The following is a 16,271-nucleotide window of genomic DNA, read 5'->3' as shown; positions in this document are numbered from 1 at the left end:
CATTTTAAATGAGCCTTGGCCCAGAGAAGACATCTGCGCTTCTGGATCGTGTTTAGATACGGCTTCTTCTTTGAACTATAGAGTTTTAGCTGGCAACGGCGGATGGCACGGTGAATTGTGTTCACAGATAATGTTCTCTGGAAATATTCCTGAGCCCATTTTGTGATTTCCAATACAGAAGCATGCCTGTATGTGATGCAGTGCCGTCTAAGGGCCCGAAGATCACGGGCACCCGGTATGGTTTTCCGGCCTTGACCCTTACGCACAGAGATTCTTCCAGATTCTCTGAATCTTTTGATGATATTATGCACTGTAGATGATGATATGTTCAAACTCTTTGCAATTTTACACTGTCGAACTCCTTTCTGATATTGCTCCACTATTTGTCGGCGCAGAATTAGGGGGATTGGTGATCCTCTTCCCATCTTTACTTCTGAGAGCCGCTGCCACTCCAAGATGCTCTTTTTATACCCAGTCATGTTAATGACCTATTGCCAATTGACCTAATGAGTTGCAATTTGGTCCTCCAGCTGTTCCTTTTTTGTCCCTTTAACTTTTCCAGCCTCTTATTGCCCCTGTCCCAACTTTTTTGAGATGTGTTGCTGTCATGAAATTTCGAAATGTCTCACTTTCGACATTTGATATGTTGTCTATGTTCTATTGTGAATACAATATCAGTTTTTGAGATTTGTAAATTATTGCATTCCGTTTTTATTTACAATTTGTACTTTATCCCAACTTTTTTGGAATCGGGGTTGTAAAAGAGTGGGAATTTGCTTCTTTAACCAATATCAGGGAAATCTGCATAACTATTAACTTTGTGTTATTTTAACAGCTTTCATAACGCCCTTTTATGTACCAGTAATTTTTCACTAAAGTTATTAGTACACAGAGAAAGGCAAAAATGTGTTTATTTACTTTGCATTAAACATGCTGTTATTCTACTTAACTATTCCTTTTATTCATTTTTTAAATTATTTGTATTAAATATTTAATTTTAGCTGTAACGTTTCCCTGATTTACCCAATTCATTCTTAACATTTTATCTTACTCATTTATTTTTAGAATGATTTATTCTAGAAATTAATTTCTATTATATTTTTTCTATATTTTCTGCTTCTTTCTTTTTGCTACTGTTTATCTGCATTTTTTTTCCCCGTTTGAAACACTGAGCTACATTTCAGCATATGAAATGTTCTCGATAAATTTTTATGAGAGAGAAATGGAGGAGATGGCAGCTCAGCAGTATAATGGGGGAAAGAAAGCAAAGTGCATGAGAGACAGAGGAATGTGGCACTTCCTCTGAAAAGTAGGACAAGGGGACGCCACCATTTTGGTAGGAAAACCCTGAATACCTCCTCCTACATTAACCCTGTTTATCACCGACCTTCAGCTAAGGAGTCAAGGACACGGAGCTTCTCTCTATCTATCTTTGATTAATTTGCTGCTATTAAGTGTTTCCCAGCATCAGAGTGGTACATTAACATCAGACGTGTTGTCTTCCTGGTTTCTGCGCTGAATTTAGAGTATATTTAAAAGATATGCAAAAGGAATTGCTTACATTTCTGCTTGTCATCCAGCTGTGTGATGATTTTGTAAATCAGAATTAAATCGATGATGTTGGATGCAGATAGATAGATAGATAGATAGATAGATAGATAGATAGATAGATAGATAGATAGATAGATAATCCCCACAAAAATTATTTTAAAAAAGATAAATATTTAATAAAAATGTTTAAAGGGAAATAATAAACACAGTAATATTATTATTAAATGAATAGGAAATACGTTTACAATTTAAATAAATAAAAATGGTAAACATTCAAAAACTGTAATAAAAAACAACATCATTAACTGTCATGAAATCTACAGTGTCTAAGAAAAGTGTATTGTGACACAACATATCACAATATTGATATAATATCGTCACATCGGCCAGCTGGGGCAGGAGGAGCTTGACCGGGGCGGCTCATATCAGTGGGCTAGCAGGGCTAATCCCGCTATATTTCACGTTTCGATCATCCACATCATCTCATCTGCGGTTAAATATCGTTTTACAGAGGAGGCTGTGGGCTAACTGAGCTAACGGTAATGACCCCAGGGCTGTAGATTCATGCAGCCAGTCAGTGATGAGCACACAGCATGACACGCCCACGGAGTTTGGAGCGCCAATGTGAGAATATGTTCCAGCCCATTTTGATGGCGTTTGTGTAATACACCACCAGTAGGTGAAATTGAAATTTTTATTTCTAACATGTGTGAACAGTAAAATCAAAACAAAACCAAACAAAATAAATAACCATAATCATAGAAAAAAGAAAAAAATTTATTTATTTATATATATATATATATATATATATATATATATATATATATATATATATATATATCCTTCTCACCCCCGGTGGGGGGGTATCCATGTCATCCTCAAGCTCGGGTCCTCTACCAGAGGCCTGGGAGTTTGAGGGTTCTGCGCAGTATCTTCGATGTTCCTAGGACTGCTGGAGCCACTCTCCCAGTTTGGGGGTTACTGCCCCAAGTGCCCCCACTACCACGGGGACCACGCAACCCTTGACCTTCCACCTCCGTTCCAGCTGCTCTTTCAACCCTTGATACTTCTCAAGTTTCTCATGTTCCTTCTTCCTGATGTTGGCGTCAGCTGGGATCGCCACATCTATCACCACCACCCTCTTCTGCTCTTTGTCCGCCACCACTATGTCCGGTTGGTTAGCCAGGATCTGTTTGTCAGTCTGGAAGCTGAAGTCCCACAGAACCTTGGCCCTGTTGTTCTCAGCCACCTTCTGTGGTATGGCCCATTGGGACTTGGGTACTTCTATTCCATACTGGTTGCAGATGTTCCTGTATACTATCCCAGCCACTTGGTTGTGCCTCTCCATGTACGCTGATCCGATCAGCATCTTACACCCTGCTACTATGTGCTGGACTGTTTCAGTTTGCACAGTCTGCATCTTGGGTCTGATATAAACAACTAATTTTACTACTAATTAACTAATAATAATAATTAAAATGAATTTAAACATGTTCGAGGTGCGTTTCAGACTCAGTCACAGGTGGAATGAATGCTGACAAAGTGGATTATTTACTCAGCCGTTATTTTTCTTTGGAAAAGAGATTGAAAGTCGATCGACTGAGCACCCGCCGTCTAATCAAAGAACAAATCAGACAAGAGGACAGATCACAAAAATGTAAGTTTCGTGGCTTGTTGGTTTGAATTAAAGGGTTGCGACATTTCTGTGTACCGTGTTTGTGATTCAGACGAGCAGCAGTTCAGACTGAATTGGTAAGTTTTATATAAACCAGGGCTTTTCAAAGTGTGGGGCGCGCCTCCCCTGGGGGGCGCCAGAGTTCTTCGGGGGGGCGCAGCGTGAGGAAACATAAACCAGAATAAGTTACTATTGCGGACATTTGGCGAACTTCAGCTAGCCTTTACCAGAGACAAAATGGCTCGATTTTTAGTACCTAAAGCTACAGTGAGTGAGGAGACAGAGTCTGGGCCAAGCAAAAAACCAGAGCCTCCAGGATTTCGCGATGTTTGCAACTTCAATGCAAATTCAACCAATCCCCGCGAATTCAGGGCGGTGTTGCAATTATATCCAATCACCGCAACCTTCCTGCAAATTTGACCAATCATTGGCGTCGTCTTGAGGTGACGTCGACAAACTACCTTCCGCCTTACTTCCGTGTACACGTTCAAGAGAAGCAGCATGTGCGAGTCAGTGTTTCTGTAGGCTTAAATTCTGTTACTGAAAGTGTGTGATGTTTACAGTGAAGGACTGTGCGCACTTTACATTATTTTTTTACTTAATACAAGAAATTAACGGATGCCAACATTTTTGCCAAAATGGTATTTTATTTTCCATTGTTTAGGCAGCTTCAGCATCATACTGTGAGATTCTGTTCAAATTGTTTTTTCTTCTATGAAGCCTGAGCCATTTATTTTATTAGTTTATAATTATTGTTTAGTTTAGTCTTCAGGAGAGACTGCCTGCACACAGTACTAGTATTAATAGTTTTTTTTCTTACATGAAAGCTGAGGCGTTTATATTATATTTTAAGGGAACTTCATGTTGTGCTGTGAGGTTCTCTGCACTTTAACTTTTGAACCAACAGGTGCATTTGGATAAGTAAAGCCGATTTTTCTGCGTTTTTGTAGTCCTGGTAATCTTTTATATTGGTAAAGTTGTTTATAGGACCATTTCTCAGTGTCTTTTTTTTTTTAATCAATAGTTTTTCGGTAATAACTTCATATTTAACATATCACTCAATTTTAATCACAAAAAGAGAAAATCGTAACAATTTCTCGCAACTTTCACTTCCTCCCGCAATGTAATCGCAACAAAGACCTAAAAAACACCGCAACTTTCAATGAAATATTTTGGAAACCCCCCACAACAATCACAAAAAAGGCCCACGGAATCCTGGGGGGACTGAAAAAGAAGGAAGTATGACCACGATTATTTAAAGTTTGGATTTTCATGGACTGGATCTGAAGATGCTCCACTGCCACAGTGTGTTGTCTGCCAAGAGGTGCTAGCTAATGATGCTATGAGATGTTTAAAATGTGTAAAACAAGATGTTTTAAAAGCACAGATGTTTAAAATGTGTAAAAGAAAAAAATAAAAAGGTGTACAACAACCATTTTTTTAAAAAATACGAATGGAACATTAAGTATAGCAACAACAAAAATTGTGAGGGGGGGCGCTGTTGTTTATTTGCTCTCTGAGAGGGGGCGGACTCTCCCACACTTTGAAAACCCCTGATATAAACTATTAAATTATACATTAGTGATAGAGATCATTCACTGCGCCCCCAAAACATTTACCATCAGCCACCACTGAGCGTGAAATGTCCGAGATCACTGATATTTCTAATCTTGTGTTTGTCATAAAATCATGAGGAGGGAGAGAGACAGACAGACAGAAACAAAGACAGACAGTAAGACAGAGACACAAAGAAACAAAGACAGACTCTCACCGGCAGCACAGTCTTCTTCATCTGCTCCACTTTCGCAGTCTTTCTCTCCGTCACACCTCCACGCTGGAGACACACAGGTCCCTCTGCAGTCGAACTTGTCTGGAGGACACGTCTGTCTCACCGCTGAGGAGGAAAGAGGAGACACTCGAATGTTTAATACGCAGCATCATCTGTCTGAAACACACACAACTACGCCCTTACACGCCATCTTTTCTTTATAGCTCAGGAAAAAGGCTTAATAATAATAAGAAGAAGCAGAAGAAGAAGAGAACAATTTTTATAAAACAACTAGATAGATAGCTCCCCAGCTCAGCCGCCATGTGTTGGAGTTTACCCCAGTGAACGAGAGGGTCGCCTCTCTGCGCCTTCGGATTGGGGAGAGGGCTCTTGCTGTTGTTTGTGCCTACGGGCCAAATAGCAGTATAGAGTATCCGGCCTTCTTGGAGTCCCTGGGAGAGGTACTGAGGGGTGCTCAGACTGGGGACTCCATTGTGCTACTGGGGGACTTCAATGCTCACGTGGGCGATGACAGTGACACCTGGAGGGGCGTGGTTGGGAGGAACGGCCTCCCCGATCTGAACCCGAGTGGTGTTTTGTTATTGGACTTCTGTGCTAGTCACAGTTTGTCCATAACGAACACCATGTTCGAGCATAGGGGTGTCCATAAGTGCACGTGGCACCAGGACACCTTAGGTCGGAGGTCGATGATCGACTTTGTAGTCGTGTCATCTGATCTCCGACCCTATGTCTTGGACACTCGGGTGAAGAGAGGGGCTGAGTTGTCAACTGATCACCACCTGGTGGTGAGTTGGATCCGCTGGCGGAGGAGGAAGCTGGACAGACCTGGCAGGCCCAAACGTATGGTGAGGGTCTGCTGGGAACGTCTGGCCGAGCACTCTGTTGGGGAGGTCTTTAACTCCCACCTCCGGGAGAGCTTTTCCCAGCTTCCGAGGGAGGCGGGGGACATTGAGTCTGAGTGGACCATGTTCTCTACCTCCATTGTGGATGCAGCTGTTCGGAGCTGTGGCCGCAAGGTCTCCGGTGCCTGTCGTGGCGGCAATCCCCGAACCCGGTGGTGGACACCGGAAGTAAGGGATGCCGTCAAGCTGAAGAAGGAGTCCTATCGGGCCATGTTGACCTCCGGGACTCCTGAGGCAGCCGACGGGTATCGGCAGGCCAGGCGCGCTGCAGCTCGGGCAGTTGCGGAGGCAAAAACTCGGAACTGGGAGGAGTTCGGGGAGGCCATGGAGAAGGACTATCGGTCGGCTTCGAAGAAATTCTGGCAGACCGTCCGGCGCCTCAGGAGGGGGAAGCAGTACTCTGCCTACACTGTTTACAGTGCGGGTGGGGAGCTGTTGACCTCGACTGGGGACATTGTCGGGCGGTGGAAGGAATACTTTGAGGATCTCCTCAATCCCACCGTCATGTCTTCCACTGAGGAGACTGAGGCTGATGACTCAGAGGTGGACTCGTCCATTACCCAAGCCGAAGTCACTGAGGTAGTTTGCAAGCTCCTCGGTGGCAAGGCACCGGGGGTGGATGAGATCCGCCCTGAGTATCTCAAGTCTCTGGATGTTGTGGGGCTGTCTTGGTTGACACGCCTCTGCAACATCGCGTGGCGGTCGGGGACAGTGCCTCTGGAGTGGCAGACTGGGGTGGTGGTCCCTCTTTTTAAGAAAGGGGACCGGAGAGTGTGCTCCAATTACAGGGGAATCACACTTCTCAGCCTCCCAGGGAAAGTTTACTCCAGGGTACTGGAGAGGAGAATTCGACCAATAGTCGAACCTCAGATCCAGGAGGAACAATGCGGTTTTCGTCCTGGTCGCGGAACACTGGACCAGCTCTATACCCTTCATAGGGTGCTCGAGGGTTCATGGGAGTTTGCCCAACCAGTCCACATGTGCTTTGTGGATCTGGAGAAGGCATTCGACCGTGTCCCCCGTGGTATTCTGTGGGGGGTGCTTCGGGAGTATGGGGTTCGGGGCTCTTTGCTAAGGGCTGTCCGGTCCCTGTATGAACAGAGCAGGAGTCTGGTTCGCATTGCCGGCAGTAAGTCAGACCTGTTCCCAGTGCATGTTGGACTCCGTCAGGGCTGCCCGTTGTCACCGGTTCTGTTCATAATTTTTATGGACAGAATTTCTAGGCGCAGCCAGGGGCCGGAAGGAATCCTGTTTGGGAACCACAGGATTTCATCTCTGCTTTTTGCGGATGATGTTGTCCTGTTGGCTTCTTCAAACCAGGACCTTCAGCATGCACTGGGGCGGTTTGCAGTCGAGTGTGAAGCGGCTGGGATGAGAATCAGCACCTCCAAGTCCGAGGCCATGGTTCTCGACCGGAAAAGGGTGGCTTGCCCTCTCCAGGTTGGTGGAGAAGTCCTGCCTCAAGTGGAGGAGTTTAAGTATCTCGGGATCTTGTTCACGAGTGAGGGAAGGATGGAGCGTGAGATCGACAGGCGGATCGGTGCAGCCTCCGCAGTGATGCGGTCGCTTTACCGGTCCGTCGTGGTGAAGAAGGAGCTGAGCCAAAAGGCGAAGCTCTCAATTTACCAGTCGATCTACGTTCCGACTCTCACCTATGGTCATGAGCTTTGGGTAATGACAGAAAGAACAAGATCGCGGATACAAGCGGCTGAAATGAGTTTCCTTCGCAGGGTGGCTGGGCGCTCCCTTAGAGATAGGGTGAGAAGCACAGTCACTCGGGAGGAGCTCAGAGTAGAGCCGCTGCTCCTCCACATCGAGAGGAACCAGCTGAGGTGGCTCGGGCATCTTTTTCGGATGCCTCCTGGACGCCTCCCTGGGGAGGTGTTCCAGGCATGTCCCCCCGGGAGGAGGCCCCGGGGAAGACCCAGGACACGCTGGAGGGACTATGTCTCTCGGCTGGCCTGGGAACGCCTCGGTGTTCTTCCCGAGGAGCTGGCCGAGGTGTCTGGGGAAAGGGAAGTTTGGGCTTCCATGCTTAGACTGCTGCCTCCGCGACCCGGTCCTGGATAAGCGGAAGAAGACGAGACGAGACGAGACGAACTAGATAGAACTCGACGCCTCCGCCCGGTAGACTACACGCCTTATTAAGTTGTGATTTGGGGATGGACGTTTGACCTCACAGTAATCGTGACCTGGTGAAATTACTTGTATCAGCCTTGGAGATATTGTGTTCACAAGGTTCTCGGACAGACATCTGACCTCACAGTGACCTTGACCTCCTTTTGATCTCAAAATCTAATCAGTTTATCCTCGTCCCCAAATGCACAAACGGTGAAAGCTTGGTGAAATTCCTTTCATTCGCCTTTGAGATATCGCGTTCACAAGGTTTCGGGACGGACGCACGCACGGACAACCCGAAAACATAACGCGTCCTGAACCTTACGGTGGCGGAGGCATAAAAACCGAAGCGGAGCGAGAGATTTGACGGATATAAAATATATCAGACTGCGGATCTTGAAGTCATTTCTACACACCATGTATCTTGCGATACACAGGCCTGCTCATAGTTCATTTTAAGTTTTAAAAAACTGTGATAAACAAGAAGAAAAAGAAGAAAAGTTTGACTATTTATATGCAAACATATTAATTAAAATGGCTCAAAATTATTAAACGCTCGGTTCAAATTAAAAAATTTAAATGTATTTTTTAGTGGTGGGCATAGATTAATTTTTTTAATCTAGACTAATCTAGATTAAAATGGCTTATTCAGAATATGTGCGCTAACTACGGTAAGTAATGACTAAAGCTAGCCGCACACTACGCCGACCCACGCGGTACCGAACCGACCCATTTCAGAGCCGACTCCCGACAGGGCACGCACATATCCCTGACTAACTCACGACTGTTGACGAGTGCAGTCGCGATTGAAGCGACACCAAACGAGATTATGCGAACTAAGCATCATAACAAACATTCCGCTAAATATCACGTGACAACTTAATAGCTTTGTGATTGGCTATTGGATATAGTTACTGTTAAATCCAACACTTGAAGATGCTACAGGCTGAATTACAAATGACACAACACGGAATATGTAGCGCACTATCTAGGCTGCATGAGCTATTATTCCCAACCTTAAATAGTGCACTTATATAGGGGAGTTAAAGCGATTTGGAATTCAGCCACACAACTTGAGCAGAGTGGCTTTCCAGCCCACTGTGTCTATGGATAAAGCTTCAGTCTATGGAATTACAGTATATACCTGCATTAGGTGCTACCAACACGCATTTCTCGCGCTAGAAATTGTGTTTAATGATGTCACGTGTTATAAGCGAAAGATATGATTGGCTATTGCTAGCGACTCTCGCCGATCAGTCTGGCTCCCGATTAGTTTTTCGAATCGGCTGTGAGATGAGTCGGTACCATCGAAAACTAGTCTTTACGCCTGACTCGCGACTTCAGTTGGCTCGGTACGCTGAAAATCGGCGTAGTGTGCGGCTAGCTTTAAAGTAAGTCCTTGAGAAGAGGTTTCTGAAGATAGGGGGCGCATTAAACCAGGGGCTCATCTCCTGTTTCCAAAACGCATCACTGACTGCTTGAGAAAGCTGTTATACTTTGATACTTGGTGATGAAAAAATCATGTTCCATAAGATGTACTTGTGTTAACAAACTGTTTATTCAGTAGTAAACAATTAGCAATCGTCAAGAAGCAAACGTAACGTGTTGGTAATTCGTGATGTCGTGGTAATTACATGCTAAGTAATTTTAAATTGTGTAATTTAAAATGACTACCTAAAGCGAAGGAGTGAAATTCCCAGCTAGCATCGATGAGGTGCACAGTAACGCCGAGGTACTTATCGTTGTTGACAGATGTCCAGTGGTCCCCGGTCAGTGCTACACACCTCGCCTCGCCTCTACCATCTTCTCATCCTTTGCGGCTTTCTCTGCGGCGTACTGGTCATGTATTCTCCTAAATGATAGTTCGCCTCGCAGGTAGTTTGTAAGTTGGGTCACCTGTGGCCGCCTGGAGAACAAGCTCGAGCCCATCATCCTCAACCACGCTGATGGGCCGGCAGCTAGTGGCAATCCACTGAGCGAGAAGATTAGTTAGCTTGTCTGATAGAGCTGCGCTGACGGGCTTGCCTCGGTTGCACTCAAACAAAGTAGTTTGACGGCGACTCTTCCCCAGCGTTTCAGTGCTTGATCCGGCATCAGCAGCATTAGCTAAGGGATGCTTTGCGTTGAGGTGGTACTTGAGACTGGCAGAACTCCTACAGTAAACTAATTCCGCATTGCATAAGGTGCAAACAACCTTAGTCTTGTCGATGTCTCCATTGGGAAGCTTCTTAAAAATGAGGTCATGTACACACGTAGCCGGGTATTTTTAAAACCGAACATTTTCCCCCCCTCCGTTTATAAAAATGTTTCATCCACACCACCTCGTCTTCGAAAAAAATCCCTTCCACACATAACCGAACATCTGCGTTTTCAATCACATTCATAAGCATTCCAAACCTGTAGATGGCATTATTTCCCCAAATCCTACCCCCTAATCACATCAGAATAGCCCTCTGTTGGCGTCACTTCTGCCTAAACATAAAACACGGCGCCAAGCTCGTTCGTCTGGACAGACTCGGAGACAGAATTGCTTCTAAACACAATTTTGGAGTATAAACGTCAAAAGACGCAAGAAAACGTTGACTGGGAATCTTGTCAAAGCAAATATGTGGACATATTGACCCTGTTTTTGGAGCAGTAGTTGGGCTTCTAAAATTAAACATGTAAATAGCACCTGCGCAATACAACCCCGATTCCAAAAAAGTTGGGACAAAGTACAAATTGTAAATAAAAACGGAATGCAATAATTTACAAATCTCAAAAACTGATATTGTATTCACAATAGAACATAGACAACATATCAAATGTCGAAAGTGAGACATTTTGAAATTTCATGACAGCAGCACATCTCAAAAAAGTTGGGACAGGGGCAATAAGAGGCTGGAAAAGTTAAAGGGACAAAAAAGGAACAGCTGGAGGACCAAATTGCAACTCATTAGGTCAATTGGCAATAGGTCATTAACATGACTGGGTATAAAAAGAGCATCTTGGAGTGGCAGCGGCTCTCAGAAGTAAAGATGGGAAGAGGATCACCAATCCCCCTAATTCTGCGCCGACAAATAGTGGAGCAATATCAGAAAGGAGTTCGACAGTGTAAAATTGCAAAGAGTTTGAACATATCATCATCTACAGTGCATATCATCATCAAAAGATTCAGAGAATCTGGAAGAATCTCTGTGCGTAAGGGTCAAGGCCGGAAAGCCATACCGGGTGCCCGTGATCTTCGGGCCCTTAGACGGCACTGCATCACATACAGGCATGCTTCTGTATTGGAAATCACAAAATGGGCTCAGGAATATTTCCAGAGAACATTATCTGTGAACACAATTCACCGTGCCATCCGCCGTTGCCAGCTAAAACTCTATAGCTCAAAGAAGAAGCCGCATCTAAACATGATCCAGAAGCGCAGACGTCTTCTCTGGGCCAAGGCTCGTTTAAAATGGACTGTGGCAAAGTGGAAAACTGTTCTGTGGTCAGACGAATCAAAATTTGAAGTTCTTTATGGAAATCAGGGACGCCGTGTCATTCGGACTAAAGAGGAGAAGGACGACCCGAGTTGTTATCAGCGCTCAGTTCAGAAGCCTGCATCTCTGATGGTATGGGGTTGCATTAGTGCGTGTGGCATGGGCAGCTTACACATCTGGAAAGACACCATCAGTGCTGAAAGGTATATCCAGGTTCTAGAGCAACATATGCTCCCATCCAGACGACGTCTCTTTCAGGGAAGACCTTGCATTTTCCAACATGACAATGCCAAACCACATACTGCATCAATTACAGCATCATGGCTGTGTAGAAGAAGGGTCCGGGTACTGAACTGGCCAGCCTGCAGTCCAGATCTTTCACCCATAGAAAACATTTGGCGCATCATAAAACGGAAGATACGACAAAAAAGACCTAAGACAGTTGAGCAACTAGAATCCTACATTAGACAAGAATGGGTTAACATTCCTATCCCTAAACTTGAGCAACTTGTCTCCTCAGTCCCCAGACGTTTACAGACTGTTGTAAAGAGAAAAGGGGATGTCTCCACATCATTGCAAACTTCCACATCATTGCATTCCGTTTTTATTTACAATTTGTACTTTGTCCCAACTTTTTTGGAATCAGGGTTGTAATTAACGCTTTCAAGGCACTACTCCGATCCATTACTCTTTGTCCATGCTTAATCTGGCTTCTGCAGTAAACAAAGGTCGCACGTTTGACGTCAGGGCAGATTTGTTGTCATTTTTTTGGCGCAGATTGTGACGTTCTAAAACGCAAAACTCCGGTTATCTCTGTCTACACGAAAAGGCATACACGGAGTTTTCAAAAATCTTCACTTTGCCCGGAGTTTTTTTTAAATATTCGTTTTTGATGTGTTTTCATGTGGATGACAGGCCAAAACGTAGAAAAATATCTTCGATTTAGCAGATACCCGGCTACGTGTGGACGGGGTCTGAATTTTCCCTGAAGCAAACCCGGTGGCTTCAGAGCTGCATCCATGTTAGCACGTCACGTTCGTTGTGGTAGTTCGGGTAATTCACAGTAGCATACAGGTTCGAAAACTCGTTCTCGCCCCCTACGGTGCAATTCGGCTAGGTATACATCCGCGCTAAAATATCAAGGTGAAAGTCATCATAGTTTGCTTAGTATAGACCCAGCTCCCAGCCCAACTTTGAGAATAGATTAACGGCGATATTTTTTATATCGCCTGATGAGAGTCTCACATTATCGCAGCACGTTAACGCCGATAACGCCCCACCACCGGTATTTTTAGAAATAAACTATTGTTTTTTAAAAAAAAATCATTTCCAGTTATTTTGTAGAAGTGTAGTACGGTAGCTGTTTTATGTAACACGTCTGTTTTGCCTGTAGTGGTTTATATTTCTATTTTCTGTGCTAATGTTGTGTATCATATGATAATCATACAGACACAGAGCTGGCGATAAATAAACTGAACTGTAACAGTAGATAAGATTTTTTTCTGTGAATCGACAGCACACAGAGCATAAACAGGAACGGTGCAGTGAGCTGGAGAGGACGACAGCGTGGGAGGAGGAGACGTGTCCGTATGAGTTAGTGAACACGACAGAGGAATTTAAACCTCGGCCCCGAGTGTGGAGAGCGCTGAATCGGATCAGCGCTGACGGGTCTCTGAACACACAGCAGAGCGGTTGTGTGTGTTTACTGAGTCAGAGAGCTCGAGCACGAACACAGGGACATGCTGACACGGACTGCTGCAGCTTTTTTTAGCTCGTAATAAAAACATCTCACCTTCAGCACCATCCACGGTCTCGGCTGACCCCCCTGTATACCAGACGCCATCTTACTCAGACGCCTGTTTTTGTCTACGGCTCGTCAATACGGATTTTGAAATGAATAAGCAGCTGATTATTAATAAATCAGCAACGTCACTGAACCTTTTTATTCAGCACTGTTTATTTTTCCCTATGAGGAGAAGTGTACAGGTGTGTGTTCATGTCCTTACACTACGAGGCATGTTTTCTAGCTAGCTACATTAGTTAGCTTCAATCAAGATGAGAGCAGGTTTTGTTCCACTTCAGAAAAGCTTTTCTATACAGTTGTATCTGGGGTTGGGAAGCAAAACGCAGTTCCAAATAAGAACTGAGTCCAAAATGCGAGCCATACAAACATTTAATTTCGGTTCTGCGATAACCGTTTATTATTGAAAACAAGGGCTACATGTCTGCAAAGACATAGGTAGCTATCTGCCAGGACCCATCTCCAACCCCGATTCCAAAAAAGTTGGGACAAAGTACAAATTGTGAATAAAAACGGAATGCAATGATGTGGAAGTTTCAAAATTCCATATTTTATTCAGAATAGAACATAGATGACATATCAAATGTTTAAACTGAGAAAATGTATCATTTAAAGAGAAAAATTAGGTGATTTTAAATTTCATGACAACAACACATCTCAAAAAAGTTGGGACAAGGCCATGTTTCCCACTGTGAGACATCCCCTTTTCTCTTTACAACAGTCTGTAAACGTCTGGGGACTGAGGAGACAAGTTGCTCAAGTTTAGGGATAGGAATGTTAACCCATTCTTGTCTAATGTAGGATTCTAGTTGCTCAACTGTCTTAGGTCTTTTTTGTCGTATATCTTCCGTTTTATGATGCGCCAAATGTTTTCTATGGGTGAAAGATCTGGACTGCAGGCTGGCCAGTTCAGTACCCGGACCCTTCTTCTACGCAGCCATGATGCTGTAATTGATGCAGTATGTGGTTTGGCATTGTCATGTTGGAAAATGCAAGGTCTTCCCTGAAAGAGACGTCGTCTGGATGGGAGCATATGTTGCTCTAGAACCTGGATATACCTTTCAGCATTGATGGTGTCTTTCCAGATGTGTAAGCTGCCCATGCCACACGTACTAATGCAACCCCATACCATCAGAGATGCAGGCTTCTGAACTGAGCGCCGATAACAACTCGGGTCGTCCTTCTCCTCTTTAGTCCGAATGACACGGCGTCCCTGATTTCCATAAAGAACTTCAAATTTTGATTCGTCTGACCACAGAACAGTTTTCCACTTTGCCACAGTCCATTTTAAATGAGCCTTGGCCCAGAGAAGACATCTGCGCTTCTGGATCATGTTTAGATACAGCTTCTTCTTTGAACTATAGGAGTTTTAGCTGGCAATGGCGGATGGCACGGTGAATTGTGTTCACAGATAATGTTCTCTGGAAATATTCCTGAGCCCATTTTGTGATTTCCAATACAGAAGCATGCCTGTATGTGATGCAGTGCCGTCTAAGGGCCCGAAGATCATGGGCACCCGGTACGGTTTTCCGGCCTTGACCCTTATGCACAGAGTCTTCCAGATTCTCTGAATCTTTTGATGATATTATGCACTGTAGATGATGATATGTTCAAACTCTTTGCAATTTTACACTGTCGAACTCCTTTCTGATACTGCTCCACTATTTGTCGGTGCAGAATTAGGGGGATTGGTGATCCTCTTCCCATCTTTACTTCTGAGAGCCGCTGCCACTCCAAGATGTTCTTTTTATACCCAGTCATGTTAATGACCTATTGCCAATTGACCTAATGAGTTGCAATTTGGTCCTCCAGCTGTTCCTTTTTTGTACCTTTAACTTTTCCAGCCTCTTATTGCCCCTGTCCCAACTTTTTTGAGATGTGTTGCTGTCATGAAATTTCAAATGAGCCAATATTTGGCATGAAATTTCAAAATATGTCTCACTTTTGACATTTGATATGTTGTCTATGTTCTATTGTGAATACAATATCAGTTTTTAAGATTTGTAAATTATTGCATTCCATTTTTATTTACAATTTGTACTTTATCCCAACTTTTTTGGAATCGGGGTTGTACACTCAATACTTGGTTGGGGCTCCTTTACCATGAATTACTGTATCAATGCGGTGTGGCATGGAGGTGATCAGTCTGTGGCACTGCTGAGGTGTTATTGAAGCCCAGGTTGCTTTGATAGTGGCCTTCAGCGTATCTGTATTTTTGGGTCGGGTGTTTCTCATCTTCCTCTTGACAATACCCCATAGATTCTCTATGGGGTTCAGGTCAGGCAAGTTGGCTGGCCAATCAAACACAGTAATATCATGGTCAGCAAACCATTTGGTAGCAGTTTTGGCACTGTGGGCAGGTGCTAAGTCCTGCTGGAAAAGGAAATCAGCATCTCCAAAAAGCTCGTCAGCAGATGGAAGCATGAAGTGCTCTAAAATCTCCTGGTAGATGCTGTGTTGACTTTGGACTTGATAAAATACAGTGGACCAACACCAGCAGATGACATGGCACCCCAAATCATCACAGACTGTGGAAACTTCACACTGGGCTTCAAACACCTTGGATTCTGTGCCTCTCCACTCTTCCTCCAGACTCTAGAACTGGGATTTCCAAATTAAATGCAAAATGTACTTTCATCTGAAAAGAGGACTTTGGACCACTGAGCAACAGTCCATTTCTTTCTCTCCTTAGCCCAGATAAGACACTTCTGACATTGTCTCTGGCTCAGGAGTAGCTTGATATTAGGAATGCGAAAGTTGTATCCCCTTTCTTGAAGAGGTCTGTTCGTGATGGGTCTTGATACACTGACACCAGCCTCAGTCCACTCCTTGTGAAGCTCTCCCAAGTTCTTGAATCAACTTTTCTTGACAATCCTCTTAAGACTGCGGCCATCCCTGTTGCTTGTGCACCTTTTCCAGCCACCCTTTTCAGCAATGACTTTTTGTGGTTTACCCTCCTTATGGAGGGCAT

General features: G+C 44.3%; 1 protein-coding gene across 1 annotated transcript in view; it reads right to left on the bottom strand.

Moving 5' to 3' along the window:
* Positions 1-16,271, bottom strand: part of LOC132890677 (low-density lipoprotein receptor-related protein 8-like) — a 165,274-nt gene that overhangs the window by 87,481 nt on the left and 61,522 nt on the right. The window contains exon 4 of the mRNA XM_060927790.1: positions 4,998-5,120. Within this exon, the coding sequence (XP_060783773.1) occupies positions 4,998-5,120 (123 nt within the window). The remainder of the gene's footprint in view (positions 1-4,997; positions 5,121-16,271) is intronic.

Source organism: Neoarius graeffei, chromosome 1 (assembly GCF_027579695.1).
Source record: "Neoarius graeffei isolate fNeoGra1 chromosome 1, fNeoGra1.pri, whole genome shotgun sequence".
Classification (NCBI taxonomy): Eukaryota; Metazoa; Chordata; class Actinopteri; order Siluriformes; family Ariidae; genus Neoarius; species Neoarius graeffei.
The sequence above is the reverse complement of the archived record's forward strand: the minus strand, read 5'-3'. Positions and strand labels throughout refer to the sequence as shown.